We start from the raw sequence: 18,139 nt of genomic DNA on the forward strand, positions 1-18,139 counted from the left end.
GATGTGTTTTGGATTGGACCAACATTATTTGGAAATAGCAGATTTTTTTTTAAAAAGACCCATTTTGCTGTGAAATTTCTGTAACCAATCTCTCATCAACTCAGATGTTATCCAGGCCATCATATCAAACCTCCAGGTAACAGGTGAAATTTCAATTCATCACAAATACACAAAGTAATACACATCCAGAAGGTAATTCTTCACAAATTGTCCGTTCAAAAGAAGATTATGAAGCCATAAAATGGTATTATCGATGTTCGCGTCCGTCCTAAAGAGAGTCCGCTCAAAAGAGAGCTCCCTCAACGTTATTTCAATGGATGTCTGCCGGGACGTATTTTTCCGTTTCCTATTGGACTAGCGCAACCAGGTGCTCTAATCCATTAGGGAACGGAGACCCGTGAGACAACTCCGTTCCCTATGTGGTTTGAGCAACTCACTCATTTATTAATCATGGTTTCAGCGTACCTGCAAAAATAATTGTGCATATATACCTCTATTGTTATAATCATGTTTAAAATGATCTGCATTTGTAATTTTTTAGATCATTGATTAGTTTATTTTTCCACACGATTCATTGGCAACATAATTAATTTTTGTATTCTTCTATGTTTCAATAACATTTGATTTCAACAACTAGAAAACTGTAGGTATAAATGTAAATGAAACCCGTCATTGATACTTAACAAGGTACCTGTGCAAAGTTATAAGAATATCTAATTTTTGAGAATGACAATTCTCATTATTATACTCTGTACCTATAGAAGTTTTATTGAATTTTTAAAATCTCAAATTGATCCGTTCTTTTCCATAAAAGTTTCTTACTTAGACTACAGTTAATTTTAGCTGATTAAATTACTTGAAGAAAATCAGTTTCAATGAATAAAAATTACCTTCTTATTTTGTGCAATTATAAGACTCGATACCTTTCGACTGAAGTAAAGTTGCTATCACATTTTTGAGTTGAGGTATTTTTTTTTAAATAGGTCGTCATTTCCAAATGTATGTGACAATGCCATGAATTTCATTGGTGTGTTTATTTCAAATGTACAAGGTAGGGTTTCCCAAATTCGATACTCATTGAAAGCATCTTGAGAACTATCAAAGACTCGGTTTTTTCACATGCGAATAAATAAATTTATTCCTTTTGCGTAGGTATGTATTGTATTGTATGAATTGTAGATGAGATATATTTAACCACGAAATCCTAGATTAGACAACTTTCTGTCTATGAAATTAGGCTTCAGAGCTCTAGAGAGGTCAAGGAACAAACCTGCAACGTGCTTGCCTTCATCGAGATACCCATACAGAGAGTTGAGCATTCCAGCTGTAGCTGTTAGCGTTGAACGATTTTTACGAAAACCATGCTGACAAGAAGAAATCATGTTGAACTTATTCAAAAACGAAAGCATCCTGCCAGCAACGATTTTTTCGAACAACTTTGAAAATACAGTCAGTATAGAGACTAGGGATTCACGGCTTGACTTGATACTCAAGCTAATTGAATTGAGGTTGACTTGAAATCAACTCAAATTCAAATCAAGTACTTAATGAATAAATACTTGACTTGACATTGAAAAACTACTACTTGACTTGAACTTGAGTTGATTTCAAGCTTTATTATCATGTCAAGCCTTAATAGAGACTAGTCTGTAGTTGGCTATATCATCACGGTCACCTTTCTTGTGGATAGGTATGGCCTTCGCCAATTTGAGAGCAAAAGGAAATTTGCCAGTTACCACCGGCAAATTTCCTTTTGCTCTCAAATTGGTTCATTACCATGAACACATTGATTAAATGTACGAAATAATATCACTTACGGAACTGAGTATTCTTGTGGAAATCCCATCCATGTCCGTACTCTTCTTGTCAACCAATTTTTGAACGGTATCTTGGACATCCTGCATAGACATCGGTTTGAAAAAAGAATTTATTTTCTGAATTTACTAGTAGGGTACAATATTTCGAGAGAGATGAAACGAAGTGGTCCGACAGCTTCTGCTTGGTAATGTTAGCAAAATAATGAACAAAGTCATCTACCAACTCTACCAGATCAGAGTGAGTGGTTCCATTCATATTCAGAGATATTCTTGATAGACCTTCTACGCCCTGTTTCATAATTTATTATCCTCTAGATATCCCTCGCCCGGTTCTCCGATCGATCAAGTGAACTTTTATAATAATTTTGCTTAGTTTGTTTGAAGCATTCTCCAGTATTCCATTTCAGCTTCCATGTGCTTTCCCATCGCCTCACCTGTGTTCGAATTCTTGCATAACCCGTATAATTTTTTTAGTAGCTGGCTGGCTTCCCTTGCCTCACGGCTTATCTTCTTACCCTTGTTGAAACAATGATTCCGGGACAACTGAATGGGGCAGCATTCTTCAACTTATCCAATATTATTCTGAAAAAAGAATCAAAACAGTAATCAACCTTAGATTAACAGAAAGTTGTTTGAGATTGTCATCTATTTCTGAATCGCTTTGGTACAGGATTCACGTTATATAAAGAATCAATTTTAATATTATAAAGAAGAGACTTTACTCTATGGTCACTTGAATTAGCTTTGAAGACACAACATCTACATTGTTCAAGCTGAGTAGATGATGTGTGACCTGACTTATTTGTGAAAACTCTGGTCGAAAAATTTTTTATGCAAGCCTTATTGGGTCAGTTTTCGGAATTCATTGCTTTGCTATAATTGCTTTCGTAAATTTCCATCTTGAATAACGAATATTTATTTGGAGGTCTTGACTGTAGATGTTCACATTCAACCTCCAGAAAATTACGGACCAAGAAAACAGAGAAATCTTTAGTAGCAGTATTAGGCGTCAAGGTTGGAAACGTGCAATGAAATTCCTCTATCGATCCCCTTTACAGACGATTCACCAGGATATTTACTTATTACTAGTGTCTTGCGTTTTTTACCTTTCGATATTTTTGACTTCACCATTCACGAATTTTTGTTATCTCATCTTGTAATGTGTTCCTCATCAGGTCTTCCGGGGAATCCGATGTCATGTTTCAGAGTTGATTGAACGGAATCTCCTTGACAGTTATCACGAGAGCATATTGTGTTCTTAGGTATAGTTATCAATCACTTATCGTACAAACTTCTTTTGTTGTCTAATTTTATTGATGTTGATGTTTTTTCTACTATACGAGAACCTTCTTGTTGGGGGCAAGCAAATTTTACCCTTAAAAATTCAAGATGTGACTTCAGCTCTGAAATAAGTGCAACTTATGTTTGAAAACAATTTTGTTGTCCACGGCCAACTCCTCCATAGCATCGATGAAATTGTCGTCCGCTGGGCTGTTAAAACCGGCACTTACACAGCACTCTATTATTTTTTATAGTTAAATTCGCATTTGAGGTCCTTTGCAAAACTGGGGTGAGAATGGTATTCACAATTTACACACTTAACGAAAGAAAATACCTTAGTTTTGCATTTTTTTACACTGCAAACCTGCGGAACTCTCGCCAAAACGATCTTCCTGAGCCATGGCTGACAAATTGCTCAATTCTTCTTCACGTCTTATAATTTATTTCTACACAAATATCGCTATCATTTATGACTTGTTCTCACATATCTTCATGTAGCAGATTTCAAAGTAAACAATTTGAACATACATACTAAACCGATAGAAATGTTAAAAATATATATTATTAATCAAAATGCAGCTAGGCACATATCATTTTTTTATCGTTTCAGTGATAAAATTTTAATCTTTAAATACCATTCATTTGATTTCACAGATCGAAGATAAAGCAAGTATAGTTCCTCTGGTAGCTGGAATGAGAAAAGACGTCCAAAATGTAATTTCAGAAGGAATTCAGCTTGTATGGGAAAGTTATAAACTTGATTCTTATGTTCAACGACTGTCAGACCTTGTCGTCAGTTTCCAAGAGAGAGTGGAAGAACTCGTTATTGTAGGAGAACAATTAGAAGTTGATGTACGATCTTTGGAGACCTGTCCATATTCTGCTGCTACCTTTTCAGATATTCTCACAAAAATTCAACATGCTGTTGATGATCTGTCATTGAAACAATATTCAAATTTACATATTTGGGTGAACAAGTTAGATGAAGAGGTGGAGAAAAATTTGGCAAGACGTCTGCAGGTAATTCATATAACTAGCATTCCATAATTTTTCATAAACTGCGAGAATTTTTAGGCTGGAATTGAAGCCTGGACTGAAGCTTTGAGTGGAAAAAAAAAAGAAATAGATCTCAGTATGGATACTGATGCTCCGGACAAACCCACTCACAAACCTGGAGGGGATCCGCAAATTCAAATAGTAGTTCATGAAGTCAGAATAACTAATCAAACAATGTACCTATATCCTAGTATTGAGGAAGCTAGATTCCAGATTATGCAGCAGTTATTCGCTTGGCAGGCTATTGTTACATCCCAACAAAGATTACAAAGCAGTAGATATCAAGTTGGTATTGATAAACCTAGTACTCAAACTTACAGAAATATCCTTACCAAGTTGCCACTTCTCTCTGCGCCTTTAGAAAATGCTTACACAGCTATTGAAGCTAAAATATCAGAAATTAGAAATTATGTTAATGAGTGGTTAACTTACCAAACATTGTGGGATCTTCAAGCAGAAAAGTTATATGGAAGTCTTGGGGATGACATTAGTTTATGGATGGAATGTCTAAATGATATAAAGTAAGTTTTTTTTTCACAATTTTTTCATGTGATTATTTTACCCTACTTCACCAGGAAGACGAGAACTACTTTCGATACTTCCGATACCAGAAGAGAATTTGGTCCTGTTGTGATTGACTTTGCCAAAGTTCAAAGCAAAGTTTCCCTTAAATATGATTCTTGGCACAAAGACACCCTGGGTAAATTTGGAGCTCTTTTGGGAAATGCTATGGCATCATTTCATAATAACATATCCAAATCTAGAAATGAACTGGAGCTTCAAAGCATAGAAGCTGCTAGTACTTCAGATGCTGTAACTTTCATTACTTATGTGCAGCAATTGAAAAGGAATATGAAGGTAAGATATATATATATATATATATATATATATATATATATATATATATATATATATATATATATCGGGTGTCCCAAGGTTAGTGGCCTATTAGATTATTATGGAAACTATTGATGGTAAAAATTTCAAATTTTGTAGATAGATATTTGGCCATGTTAGGTACATTTTTAAAATAATTTCACATTTCCAGTGTTGCCGGATGTACGACAATTTGGCAACAACTTTGTTATTTTAAATGGGACATCAGGTATTTCTATTTTTTTTATGATACTCCATAAAATATTAAATCTATTCACTCTTCCTTTTCCATCCCTATCTTCAGCGGTTTTTGAGTTATTAATTATTTTTCGAAATTTTTGATCAAATTGGCGTATTACGAAAATGACTCTAGTTCGTTCAATATTTAATATTTAAGTCAGAAATTTTGCAAGTCGTTAGATATTGATCTGATCTGTGTCATTGCTCTTGAATTATGGTTGTCAATAATACAGGACGGACCAAAAAAATTCATCATTTGCCAAGTTACAAAATTGTGAAAAAGTCTATTTTTTCAAATTAGACACCTAGTATATTTTTCAATTTTTGGAATCAATACAACACACTCTACAATTTTTCTATTCACGTCCCTATACCTATCTCAACTGGAGTCCGAGTTATATGCGTTATATGTGTATATCTTTCTTGAGTCATTATTTATAGAAAAACCTCGGAACAAAACACCTGTTAGGCAATTATTGTTTATTTTGACATTTATGGATTGAACTGATTCATTGATATATCGATCTATGAACCACATAGGGAACATAACAATACAAAAGATATTAACACTTATTGAATCAATGTGAAATCTAATAAACGCATATAACTCGGAATCCAGTTGAGATAGGTATAGGGACGTGAATAGAAAAATTGTAGAGTGTGTTGTATTGATTCCAAAAATTGAAAAATATACTAGGAGTCTAATTTGAAAAAATAGACTTTGTCACAATTTTGTAACTTGGCAAATGATGAACTTTTTTGGTCCGTCCTGTATTATTGACAACCATAATTCAAGAGCAATGACACAGATCAGATCAATATCTAACGACTTGCAAAATTTCTGACTTAAATCTCAAATATTGAACGAACTAGAGTCATTTTCGTAATACGCCAATTTGATCAAAAATTTCGAAAAATAATTAATAACTCAAAAACCGTTGAAGATAGGAATGGAAAAGGAAGAGTGAATAGATTTAATATTTTATGGAGTATCATAAAAAAAATAGAAATACTGGATGTCCTATTCAAAATAACAAAGTTGTTGCCAAATTGTGGTACATCCGGCAACACTGGAAATGTGAAATTATTTTAAGAATGTACCTAACATGGCCAAATATCTATCTACAAAATTTGAAATTTTTACCATCAATAGTTTCCATAATAATCTAATAGGCCACTCACCTTGGGACACCCGATATATATATACAGGGTGAGTCTTTGACTTGTACATATATTTTAACCGAAGGTTCCTGAGGTCAGAAGAAATACTTTTTTCATTTACCATTTTTTCCGATTCGGCCCTGTTAAAAAGATATAGCCATTTTAAATTTTCAAAATGAGCTAATTCACCCCTGAAAACCGGAACACTGAAGTTTTCTCAAGCATAAGATATACCTTTGGAACCTTGGAAATAAGCTACTAAATTAGAAAAACCATCATAAACTTACGTTTTACATTCCATTTGTTGAACAAAGTAGTGTTTATAATAAAATAAATGAGTTATTCCAATTTCGTTGACGCTAAAGATTAAATATTCTTCTCTTGATTTCTATTTCATTTTCGATAATTATAACGAATTAAGCTCGCTACCACCCATATTAGCTCTGATACTCATAATTCATATCCATTCATTCATTATATTTTATCGTTTTGTTTACAAGAATTGCCATTTAACCTTAAAATCTCAAATAAATAATATTCATCTATGAAAGTTTTAACACAGACAGTGGTTTTAAGTTTGAATTTCAAATTTCGAGTGATGCCAAATATAAACACAGCAGTTCGGTTCGAATAATCTATGTTCTAACCTAAAATTTTCATTTACAGTTTACACTGTTATTGTTATAAGATATTTGTTATGAAATGAAGCATTTGATTTGTTCCAACTATCTCATAAAAATATTGAAATGCATCAATATTTTTGAAGCCATCAGTATGAAAATACGGAAATATGTAAAATATTCTGGCTCTGTAATCAATGGAAAATGTTAGACTCCACTTGTAATCAAATTTGTTCTTAATGTGTACCTACATTATAGCCAACTTTACTACTTAATTCATCTTGATTTTGGCTTTGAAAATAAATGAGAAGTATTCAATTTAAATATCCACAATAGAATATCCAGTTTCTTTCAACTCACCTAATTTGTTTTCACATTAAAACAATTATGGCCCTTTTGGAAGTATGTCAATCGTATGCTCTTAGGATGAATTTATGGAATAGCAAAAGAATAAAAGTATTCAATCTCAATCACATGAAAATTTGTCTAGTATGTACCTAGTCCTAGTGGTATGTTTCGATGTGAGTTTGAATGAGCCAAAGAAGAATACAGTATTGTTCGATAGCAGCAGTCTTTAGTGGGATATTGATTGTTGTCATTATAATGGGACTATTTTGTGAAAACTTTTTTAAACATGGGCTTTATGAATAATCTGGACTTTTCAAAAAGAATGTTGATTTTAGTGAAGTATCTTCTTATTATCAGAGCTGTGCCAAAGCTCAGTAATTTGTAATCAAATCGAGGAGTTGAGGTGAGCTTATTCAAATAACTTCATTTTCAAACTAAGTTGGCTAGTACTTCAATTCTAAAATCTGAGACATGACATCATAGTAAATATTCATTTCTGTGGTTTTTTTTTCCACAACAGAACAGAGTTGCATTTAGCCAAAGTACCCAATTTTTTGAATTTCACAGATAATTTTTTTTTTTTTAAGATCAAGTTACTCGAAAACGGCGCTTTGTACGAGAAAATATGAGGAATACTTTTATTTTTCAAATCAGCCAAATATTCTTCAATGAACGTTCAAATTAATTTTAAGAGTTGGGTTCTTAGATTTTCTGGTATTTTTATGTGATGTAATGTTCCTAATGAAGAAACTGAAAGATGTGTAGGGAATCTTGTGTTCGGAGAAGATGTATCACATCAAGGAAAAGCTATATTCCAAAAATCATTTCCTTCAATAGAACCATTTACGAGATATAGCCGAAAATCACATTTTTTTATCGATTTTCAACAGCCTGTATCTCAGTAACCGGGCCGAATCGGAAAAAACTATGAAGGAAAAAAGTGTTTCTTTTGACCTCAGGAATTTTCGGTTAAAATATATGTACAAGTCAAAGACTCACCCTGTATATATATACAGGGTGAGTCTTTGACTTGTACATATATTTTAACCGAAGGTTCCTGAGGTCAAAAGAAATACTTTTTTCATTTACCATTTTTTCCGATTCGGCCCTGTTAAAAAGATATAGCCATTTTAAATTTTCAAAATGAGCTAATTCACCCCTGAAAACCGGAACACTGAAGTTTTCTCAAGCATAAGATATACCTTTTGAACCTTGGAAATAAGCTACTAAATTAGAAAAACCATCATAAACTCACGTTTAACATTCCATTTGTTGAACAAAGTAGTGTTTATAATAAAATAAATGAGTTATTCCAATTTCGTTGACGCTAAAGATTAAATATTCTTCTCTTGATTTCTATTTCATTTTCGATAATTATAACGAATTGAGCTCGCTACCACCCATATTAGCTCTGATACTCATATCCATTCTTTCATTATATTTCATTTATATGATATCGTTGTTCACAAGAATTGCCATTTAACCTTAAAATCTCAAATAAATAATATTCATCTATGAAAGTTTTAACACAGACAGTGGTTTTAAGTTTGAATTTCAAATTTCGAGTGATGCCAAATATAAACACAGCAGTTCGGTTCGAATAATCTATGTTCTAACCTAAAATTTTCATTTACAGTTTACACTGTTATTGTTATAAGATATTTGTTATGAAATGAAGCATTTGATTTGTTCCAACTATCTCATAAAAATATTGAAATGCATCAATATTGTTGAAGCCATCAGTATGAAAATATGGAAATATGTAAAATATTCTGGCTCTGTAATCAATGGAAAATGTTAGACTCCACTTGTAATCAAATTTGTTCTTAATGTGTACCTACATTATAGCCAACTTTACTACTTAATTCATCTTGATTTTGGCATTGAAAATAAATGAGAAGTATTCAATTTAAATATCCACAATAAAATATCCAGTTTCTTTCAACTCACCTAATTTGTTTTCACATTAAAACAATTATGGCCCTCTTGGAAGTATGTCAATCATATGCTCTTAGGATGAATTTATGGAATAGCAAAAGAATAAAAGTATTCAATCTCAATCACATGAAAATTTGTCTAGTATGTACCTAATCCTAGTGGTATGTTTCGATGTGAGTTTGAATGAGCCGAAGAAGAATACAGTATTGTTCGATAGCAGCAGTCTTTAGTGGGATATTGATTGTTGTCATTATAATGGGACTATTTTGTGAAAACTTTTTTAAACATGGGCTTTATGAATAATCTGGAATTTTCAAAAAGAATGTTGATTTTAGTGAAGTATATTCTTATTATCAGAGCTGTGCCAAAGCACAAATCGAGGAGTTGAGGTGAGCTTATTCAAATAACTTCATTTTCAAACTAAGTTGGCTAGTACTTCAATTCTAAAATCTGAGACATGACATCATAGTAAATATTCATTTCTGTGGTTTTTTTTTTCCACAACAGAACAGAGTTGCATTCAGCCGAAGTACCCAACTTTTTGAATTTCACAGATAATTTTTTTTTTTAAGATGAAGTTATTCGAAAACGGCGCTTTGTACGAGAAAACATGAAGAATACTTTTATTTTTCAAATTAGCCAAATATTCTTCAATGAACGTTCAAATTACTCTTAAGAGTTGGTTTCTTCGAATTTCTGGTATTTTTATGGGATGTAATGTTCATAATAAAGAAACAGAAGAATGTGTATGGAATCTTGTGTTCGGATGAGATGTATCACATCAAAAAAAAGCTATATTTCAAAAATCATTTCCTTCGATACAACCATTTACGAGATATAGCCGAAAATCACATTTTTTCAACGATTTTCAACAGCCTGTATCTTTTTAACCGGGCCGAATCGGAAAAAATGGTAAAGGAAAAAAGTGTTTCTTTTGACCTCAGGAATCTTGGGTTAAAATATATGTACAAGTCAAAGACTCACCCTGTATAGTATAAGAATAAGGACAGTCCCTCTCAGAGAAATACTAACCGTAAACAAGTGTTTCGGGCTTTCGGCCCTCATCAGTACGGTGAAAAACACTTTTTCACTTTTTCAAAATTTCCAATAAAAATATTTCTCATAGCCCCCTTTTAAAATTTTCGGAGGATATCTTTAATGTAAACGTTAAAATCATTCTTCAGCAATATTTTACTGAAAAAATTAACCAGAAAGATGCAAAATTGTACCAACCGTAAGGGCAGAACTATTGAAAGAGGCAAAAATTAATTATTTTCAAAAAAAAAAAAATATCTCGAAAACGGTAAGACTTTTATAATGGGAATTTTGTCATAACAGGTGGGTTATCCTTTGATCTACATTCTCCTTTGGTTTGACGTGGTCTTTACGGGACACCCTGTATATATATAAATATATATATATATATATTTATATATATAAATATATATATATATATATACAGGGTGAGTCTTTGACTTGTACATATATTTCAACCGAAGATTCCTGAGGTCAAAAGAAACACTTTTTTCCTTTATAGTTTTTTCCGATTCGGCCCGGTTACAAAGATACAGGCTGTTGAAAATCGATAAAAAAATGTGATTTTCGGCTATATCTCGTAAATGGTTCTATTGAAGGAAATGATTTTTGGGATATAGCTTTTCCTTGATGTGATACATCTTCTCCGAACACAAGATTCCCTGCACATCTTTCAGTTTCTTCATTATGAACATTATATAGCTCATGAATGATCAATAGGCATATATGTGTATATATGTATATCGGGTGTCCCAAGGTGAGTGGCCTATTAGATTATTATGGAAACTATTGATGGTAAAGATTTCAAATTTTGTGGATAGATATTTGGCCATGTAAGGTACATTTTTAAAATAATTTCACATTTCCAGTGTTGCCGGATGTACGACAATTTGGCAACAACTTTGTTATTTTGAATGGGACATCAGGTATTTCTATTTTTTTATGATACTCCATAAAATATTAAATCTATTCACTTTTACTCTTCCATCCCTATCTTTAACGGTTTTTGAGTTATTAATTATTTTTCGAAATTTTAGATCAAATTAGCGTATTACGAAAATGACTCTAGTTCGCTCAATATTTGAGATTTAAGTCAGAAATTTTGCAAGTCGTTAGATATTGATCTGATCTGTGTCACTGCTTTTGAATTATGGTTGTCAATAATATAGGACGGACCAAAAAAAATCATCATTTGCCAAGTTACAAAATTGTAAAAAAGTCTATTTTTTCAAATTAGACACCTAGTATATTTTTCAATTTTTGGAATCAGTACAACACACTCTACAATTTTTCTATTCACGTCCCTATACCTATCTCAACTGGATTCCGAGTTATATGCATTATATGTGTATATCTTTCTTGACCCATTACTTATAGAAAAACCTCGGAACAAAACACCTGTTACGCAATAATTGTTTATTTCGACATTTATGGATTGAATTGATTCATTGATGTATCGATCTATGAACGACATAGAGAAAATAAGAATACAAAAGAAATTAACGCTTATTGAATCAATGAGAAATCTAATAAACGCATATAACTCGGAATCCAGTTGAGATAGGTATAGGGACGTGAATAGAAAAATTGTAGAGTGTGTTGTACTGATTCCAAAAATTGAAAAATATACTAGGTGTCTAATTTGAGAAAATAGACTTTTTTACAATTTTGTAACTTGGCAAATGATGATTTTTTTTGGTCCGTCCTATATTATTGACAACCATAATTCAAAAGCAGTGACACAGATCAGATCAATATCTAACGACTTGCGAAATTTCTGACTTGAATCTCAAATATTGAGCGAACTAGAGTCATTTTCGTAATACGCTAATTTGATCTAAAATTTCGAAAAATAATTAATAACTCAAAAACCGTTAAAGATAGGGATGGAAGAGTAAAAGTGAATAGATTTAATATTTTATGGAGTATCATAAAAAAATAGAAATACCTGATGTCCCATTCAAAATAACAAAGTTGTTGCCAAATTGTCGTACATCCGGCAACACTGGAAATGTGAAATTATTTTAAAAATGTACCTTACATGGCCAAATATCTATCCACAAAATTTGAAATCTTTACCATCAATAGTTTCCATAATAATCTAATAGGCCACTCACCTTGGGACACCCGATATATATGTGTGTATATATGTATATGCTATCATTAAAGGTGAATTCTTCCATTAAATTTAATTTAAGTTTCTTTTTTTTCTTATTTTCTGATTGCCACTCTCGAATTTTGGGTTAGGTGTAAGAACAGGTGGGGGTTGTACAGAAATGTGCAATTACCCACACTGAACCTCGCCCTATTTGTTTGTATGATATATTTTCTGTACTAAGGTCTAAATAATAAAGACCTTTATTATTATTATTATTATATCACATAAAAATACCAGAAATTCAAAGAACCCAACTCTTAAAAGGTAATTTGAACGTTCATTGAACAATATTTGGCTAATTTGAAAAATAAAAGTATTCTTCATATTTTCTCCTACAAAGCACCGTTTTCGAGTAACTTGATCTTAAAAAAAAAAAAAATCTGTGAAATTCGAAAAATTTGGTACTTTGGCTAAATGCAACTCTGTTCTGTTGTGGAAAAAAAACCACAGAAATGAATATTTACCATGTTATTGCTCAGATTTTAGAATTGAAGTACTAGCCAACTTAGTTTGAAAATGAAGTTATTTGAATAAGCTCACCTCAATTCCTTTATTTCATTACAAATTACTGAGCTTTGGCACAGCTCTGATAATAAGAAGATACTTCATTAAAATCAACATTCTATTTTGATAAGTCCAGATCACCCATAAAGACCGTGTTTGAAAAAGTTTTCACAAAATAGTCCCATTATAATGGCAACAATCAATATCCCACTAAAGACTGCTGCTATCGAACAATACTGTATTCTTCTTCTGATCATTCAAACTCACATCGAAACATACCACTAAGTACACACTAGACAAATTTTCATGTGATTGAGATTAAATACTTTTATTCTTTTGCTATTCCATAAATTCATCCTAGAGCATATGATTGACATACTTCCAAGAGTGCCATAATTGTTTTAATATGAAAACAAATAGGTGAGTTGAAAGAAACAGGATATTCAATTGTATATTGAATACTTCTCATTTATTTTCAATGGCAAAATCAAGATGAATCAAGTAGTAGAGTTGGCTATAATGTAGGTACATATTATAGAACAAATTTGATTACAAGTGGAGTCTAACATTTTCCATTGATTACAGAGCCATAAAACTTCATTTCCATATTTTCACACTGAAGGCTCCAAAAATATTGAAGTAGATCATTATTTTTATTTTTATGAGATAGTTGGAACAAATCAAATGCTTCATTTCATAAAGGAATTACTTTCTATCAGAATGCACACTTATTTATTTTGTATCCACACAATTATTTTGGAAATTGTTTCTAAATTTCTTGAAAATATGTATGGAACTTCAATATTCTGTTGGGTTTCTTCAAATCTTCGATGATTTTCATTTTATGCAAATATAATATCAAATATCATAATAACAATAACAGTGTAAGTGTAAACTGTTAATGAATATTTTAGGTTAGAACATAGATTATTCGAACTGCTGTGTTTAAATTTGCATCACTCGAAATTTGAGGTTCAAACTTAAAACCACAGACTACTAGTCTGTGTTAGATTCACAGATGAATATTATTTATTTCAGAATGTAAGGTTAAATGTACGAAATTAAATAAACAACGATATAATATTATAAATGCGATATGATAAATGAATGGATATGAATTATGAATATCAGAGCTAAGCTAATATGGGTGGTAGCGAGCTCAATTCGTTATGATTATCGAAAATGAAATAGAAAATCAAGAGAAAAATATTTAATCTTTATCGTCAATGAAATTGGGATAATTGTATTATAAATACTACTTTGTTCAACAAATGGAATGTTAAAAGTGAGTTTATGATGGTTTTTCCAATCTACTAGCTTATTTCCAAGGTTCAAATTGTATATCTTATACTTGCGAAAACTTCAGTGTTCCGGTTACCAGGGGTGAATTAGCTCATTATGAAAATTTAAAATGGCTATATCTTTTTAACAGGGCCGAATCGGAAAAAATGGCAAATGAAAAAAGTGTTTTTTTTAACCTCAAGAATCTTCGGTTAAAATATATGTACAAGTCAAAGACTCACCCTGTATATATAAATATATATATATATATATATATATTTATACATTTTGATCATGTTATTTACCTGCTTTTTTAATAGTCAATAGTATTTTCTTTATTTGGAAGTGTCAGGTTTTTAATGAAGTTGTTTAGTTCATATAAAAAAATATATAATTATACGTTTCGGAGACACTCTCCTTCTTCAGTAAAAATGACTCATCTGATAGTTTACAATGTGAAATATTAATTATTATTATTATTATTATTAATTAAAATTGAGCCTTCAATTTCTCGTCATTTCACAATGATTGTGATTGTGAAATGACGAGAAATTGAAGGCTCAATTTTAATTACTATTTCATATTGTAAATGATTTTGAATTCAAAATACAAAGTGATATTGTCAACCTGAACACTTTGAATGAGAAATAATGAGTCCGGTTCTGGAATATTGAAAAAATTAATGAGTTTGGTTCTGATAATGGTTTCATTAGTCCCATAAATATGCTCGGCTCTGATATCAATGGGGTATGTTTTGAGTGTATATAAATATATATTTATTTTTTCTGTTGATGAGAAATGCTAACAATGAATTTATATTTTTCAGGCATGGGAAAAAGAAGTAGAAATATATAGAGAAGGTCAAAGAATTTTGGAACGTCAAAGATTCCAATTCCCAACTAGTTGGTTGCACGTAGAGAATTTAGAAGGTGAATGGGGAGCTTTCAATGAAATTATCAAACGGAAAGATTCTTCCATACAAACCCAAGTTGCCAGCTTGCAGAAAAAAATTGTTGCAGAGGACAAAGCTGTTGAAACTCGCACCAGTGATTTTTTATCTGACTGGGAAAAATGCAAACCAGTAGAAGGTCATCTTAAACCTGATGAAGCTTTGACGCAATTGCAGTTATTTGAGAATAAGTATGCAAGATTAAAAGAGGAAAGGGACAATGTCGTTAAAGCTAAAGAAGCCCTTGAACTTCAAGAATTAGGTGGTGTTAGCATTAGTGAAGATAAAATGCAAGTAGTCTTTGAAGAATTACATGATTTAAGAGGGGTATGGTCTGAACTATCGAAAATTTGGACACAGATAGATGAAATAAGAGAAAAGCCTTGGTTATCTGTCCAACCAAGAAAGTTGCGTCAACAATTGGATACAATGTCTACACAATTAAAAGAATTGCCAGCAAGATTGAGACAATATGCTTCCTACGAATATGTGAAGAAGACTCTTCAGACTTATACCAAAGTGAATATGATGATCACAGAATTAAAATCTGATGCTTTAAAAGAAAGGCATTGGAAGCAATTAATGAAACAATTACGTGTGAACTGGATCTTATCAGATTTGACTCTGGCTCAGGTTTGGGATGTGAACTTGTTGAAAAATGAGAATATTGTGAAAGACGTAATCTTGATTGCTCAAGGGGAGATGGCGTTGGAAGAATTTTTGAAACAAGTCCGAGAATCTTGGCAAACATATGAATTGGATTTGATAAACTATCAAAATAAATGCAAGTTGATCAGAGGATGGGATGATCTTTTCAATAAAGTAAAAGAACACATTAATTCAGTTGCTGCTATGAAACTGTCACCATATTACAAGGTATTTGAGGAAGAAGCTTTAACGTGGGAGGAAAAATTGAACAGAATTAATGCCTTGTTTGACGTATGGATTGATGTGCAACGTCGTTGGGTATACTTGGAAGGTATTTTCTCCGGAAGTGCCGATATTAAGACACTTCTTCCCGTAGAAACATCAAGATTTCAGAGTATAAGTTCTGAATTCTTAGGCTTAATGAAGAAAGTTGGTAAATCTCCAATGGTTATGGATGTTCTCAACATACCAGGAGTACAAAGAGCTCTGGAACGTCTTGCAGATTTACTTGGAAAAATTCAGAAAGCTCTTGGTGAATATCTTGAGAGAGAACGCACATCATTTCCACGATTTTATTTTGTTGGTGATGAAGATTTATTGGAAATCATCGGTAACAGTAAAAACATTGCCAGACTACAGAAGCACTTCAAAAAGATGTTTGCTGGAGTCGCTTCCATCATATTGAATGAAGATAACACTATTATTAGAGGAATTGCTTCTAGAGAAGGTGAAGAGGTAAGCAATATATTATAGAAACATCAAAACAGTATCAGGTGTGTGATGAGGGTGAGTATTTGACTTGTACATATATTTCAACATTAGATTCTTGAGGTCAAGAGAAACACTTTTTTTCTGTACCATTTTTGGTGTTCAAATCTCGTCCTTGTTATTCATCAAGAACAGGTAATGTTGAAAATTAATGTAAATGGAGATATAATCTCGTACGCCGATGATACAGTTCTACTTTTTGCCGAAGACACCTGGGAACATGTTAAATCTAAGTCAGAGATAGGCCTATATAAAATCAAATGCTGGCTGGATATGAACCTGTTGAGCTTAAACTTCCAAAAAACTAAATTCGTCACATTTTCCAACTCCACAGTATTCAGCCTACTTTTTCCACCATTATATACCATACAAAATGCAGGATCAATGAATATTGTTGCAAAAGAGAGATAGGCAAAACTGATAATATAAAATATCTAGGCTTAATCATAAATAATACATTAAAATGGGACAATCATTCACAGTACTTAACCAACCGATTAAGGAAATTTGTGTATACCTTTTATGAACTGAGAAAGTTCTTACCAATAGAAATACTTAAAATAGCATACAAAGCTTTAGTCGAATCTATCCTTTCATACGGAATAGTTGTTTGGGGCGGTACTTACGAAAGTCAAATAAAAACATTGATATTGACGCAAAAATGGATTTTGAAAGTGATAACTTCAAAACCAAAGAGATTTCCAACAAGTCAGTTGTTCTCAAACAGTTGGATGATGGACATGCGGCAGTTGTACATTTTCAATGTCTCGAAATTTATGTACCAAAATAAAATGACAACAATCAAAAATGCACATGTTTACTACACAAGACAAAGAAAGACAAAATTTGCAGATACCACAGGTCAATACAACACTATTTCAGAAGTTTATATGCACTACTGGTCCTAAAATATTTAACTGCATCCCTGAGGAGCTGAAGAACTTAAGGAATTTCAGACTTTTCTCCAAAAAACTAAAACAATTGATTATATCAAATAAAGACCTTTTCCAGATTACCTATAAGACAAAAAAGTAATGATAGATCTATGCTATTGTTGTTTGTTTTTTCTCAAAGTTAAGTAATGTAGTATGGTAAATTCTTTCACATGAATTATCTGAACCAACAAAATTGTACAAATCAGGCACAAAACAACTCCTCCAGGAGTTAGGTGCAATAAATTACCATTGAAAATTTATATTAACTCTGTAAATGTTGAAATCGTTCAAAAAAAAGTATTCTATTCCTAAAAAAAAAAAAAATTACAGCTTGAGGACCGATGGAACAGCAAAAAAGAAAAACTTTAATTAAATTTACCAACGTTTCGAATCTTTATCAATTCTTCATCAGGGCTACAAAAGATTAAAAAAAATCAATAAACTTGATGCAACCCCATAAGAGGAACAGAATACAAAGATAAACAAGTTCAACAAAACAATCGTACATCAAAGAAATTTCAACG

The 18,139-nt window shown here is 31.9% G+C and overlaps 1 protein-coding gene across 1 annotated transcript in view; it reads left to right on the forward strand.

Moving 5' to 3' along the window:
- The window catches only part of LOC123675346 (dynein heavy chain, cytoplasmic), a 263,591-nt gene that overhangs the window by 86,540 nt on the left and 158,912 nt on the right, over nucleotides 1-18,139 (forward strand). Inside the window, exons 9-12 of the mRNA XM_045610709.1 lie at nucleotides 3,753-4,118; nucleotides 4,173-4,675; nucleotides 4,730-5,012; nucleotides 15,142-16,647. Coding sequence (XP_045466665.1) covers nucleotides 3,753-4,118; nucleotides 4,173-4,675; nucleotides 4,730-5,012; nucleotides 15,142-16,647 — 2,658 coding nt within the window. The remainder of the gene's footprint in view (nucleotides 1-3,752; nucleotides 4,119-4,172; nucleotides 4,676-4,729; nucleotides 5,013-15,141; nucleotides 16,648-18,139) is intronic.

The sequence above is a fragment of the Harmonia axyridis genome, chromosome 1, assembly GCF_914767665.1.
Source record: "Harmonia axyridis chromosome 1, icHarAxyr1.1, whole genome shotgun sequence".
NCBI classification, from domain to species: Eukaryota; Metazoa; Arthropoda; class Insecta; order Coleoptera; family Coccinellidae; genus Harmonia; species Harmonia axyridis.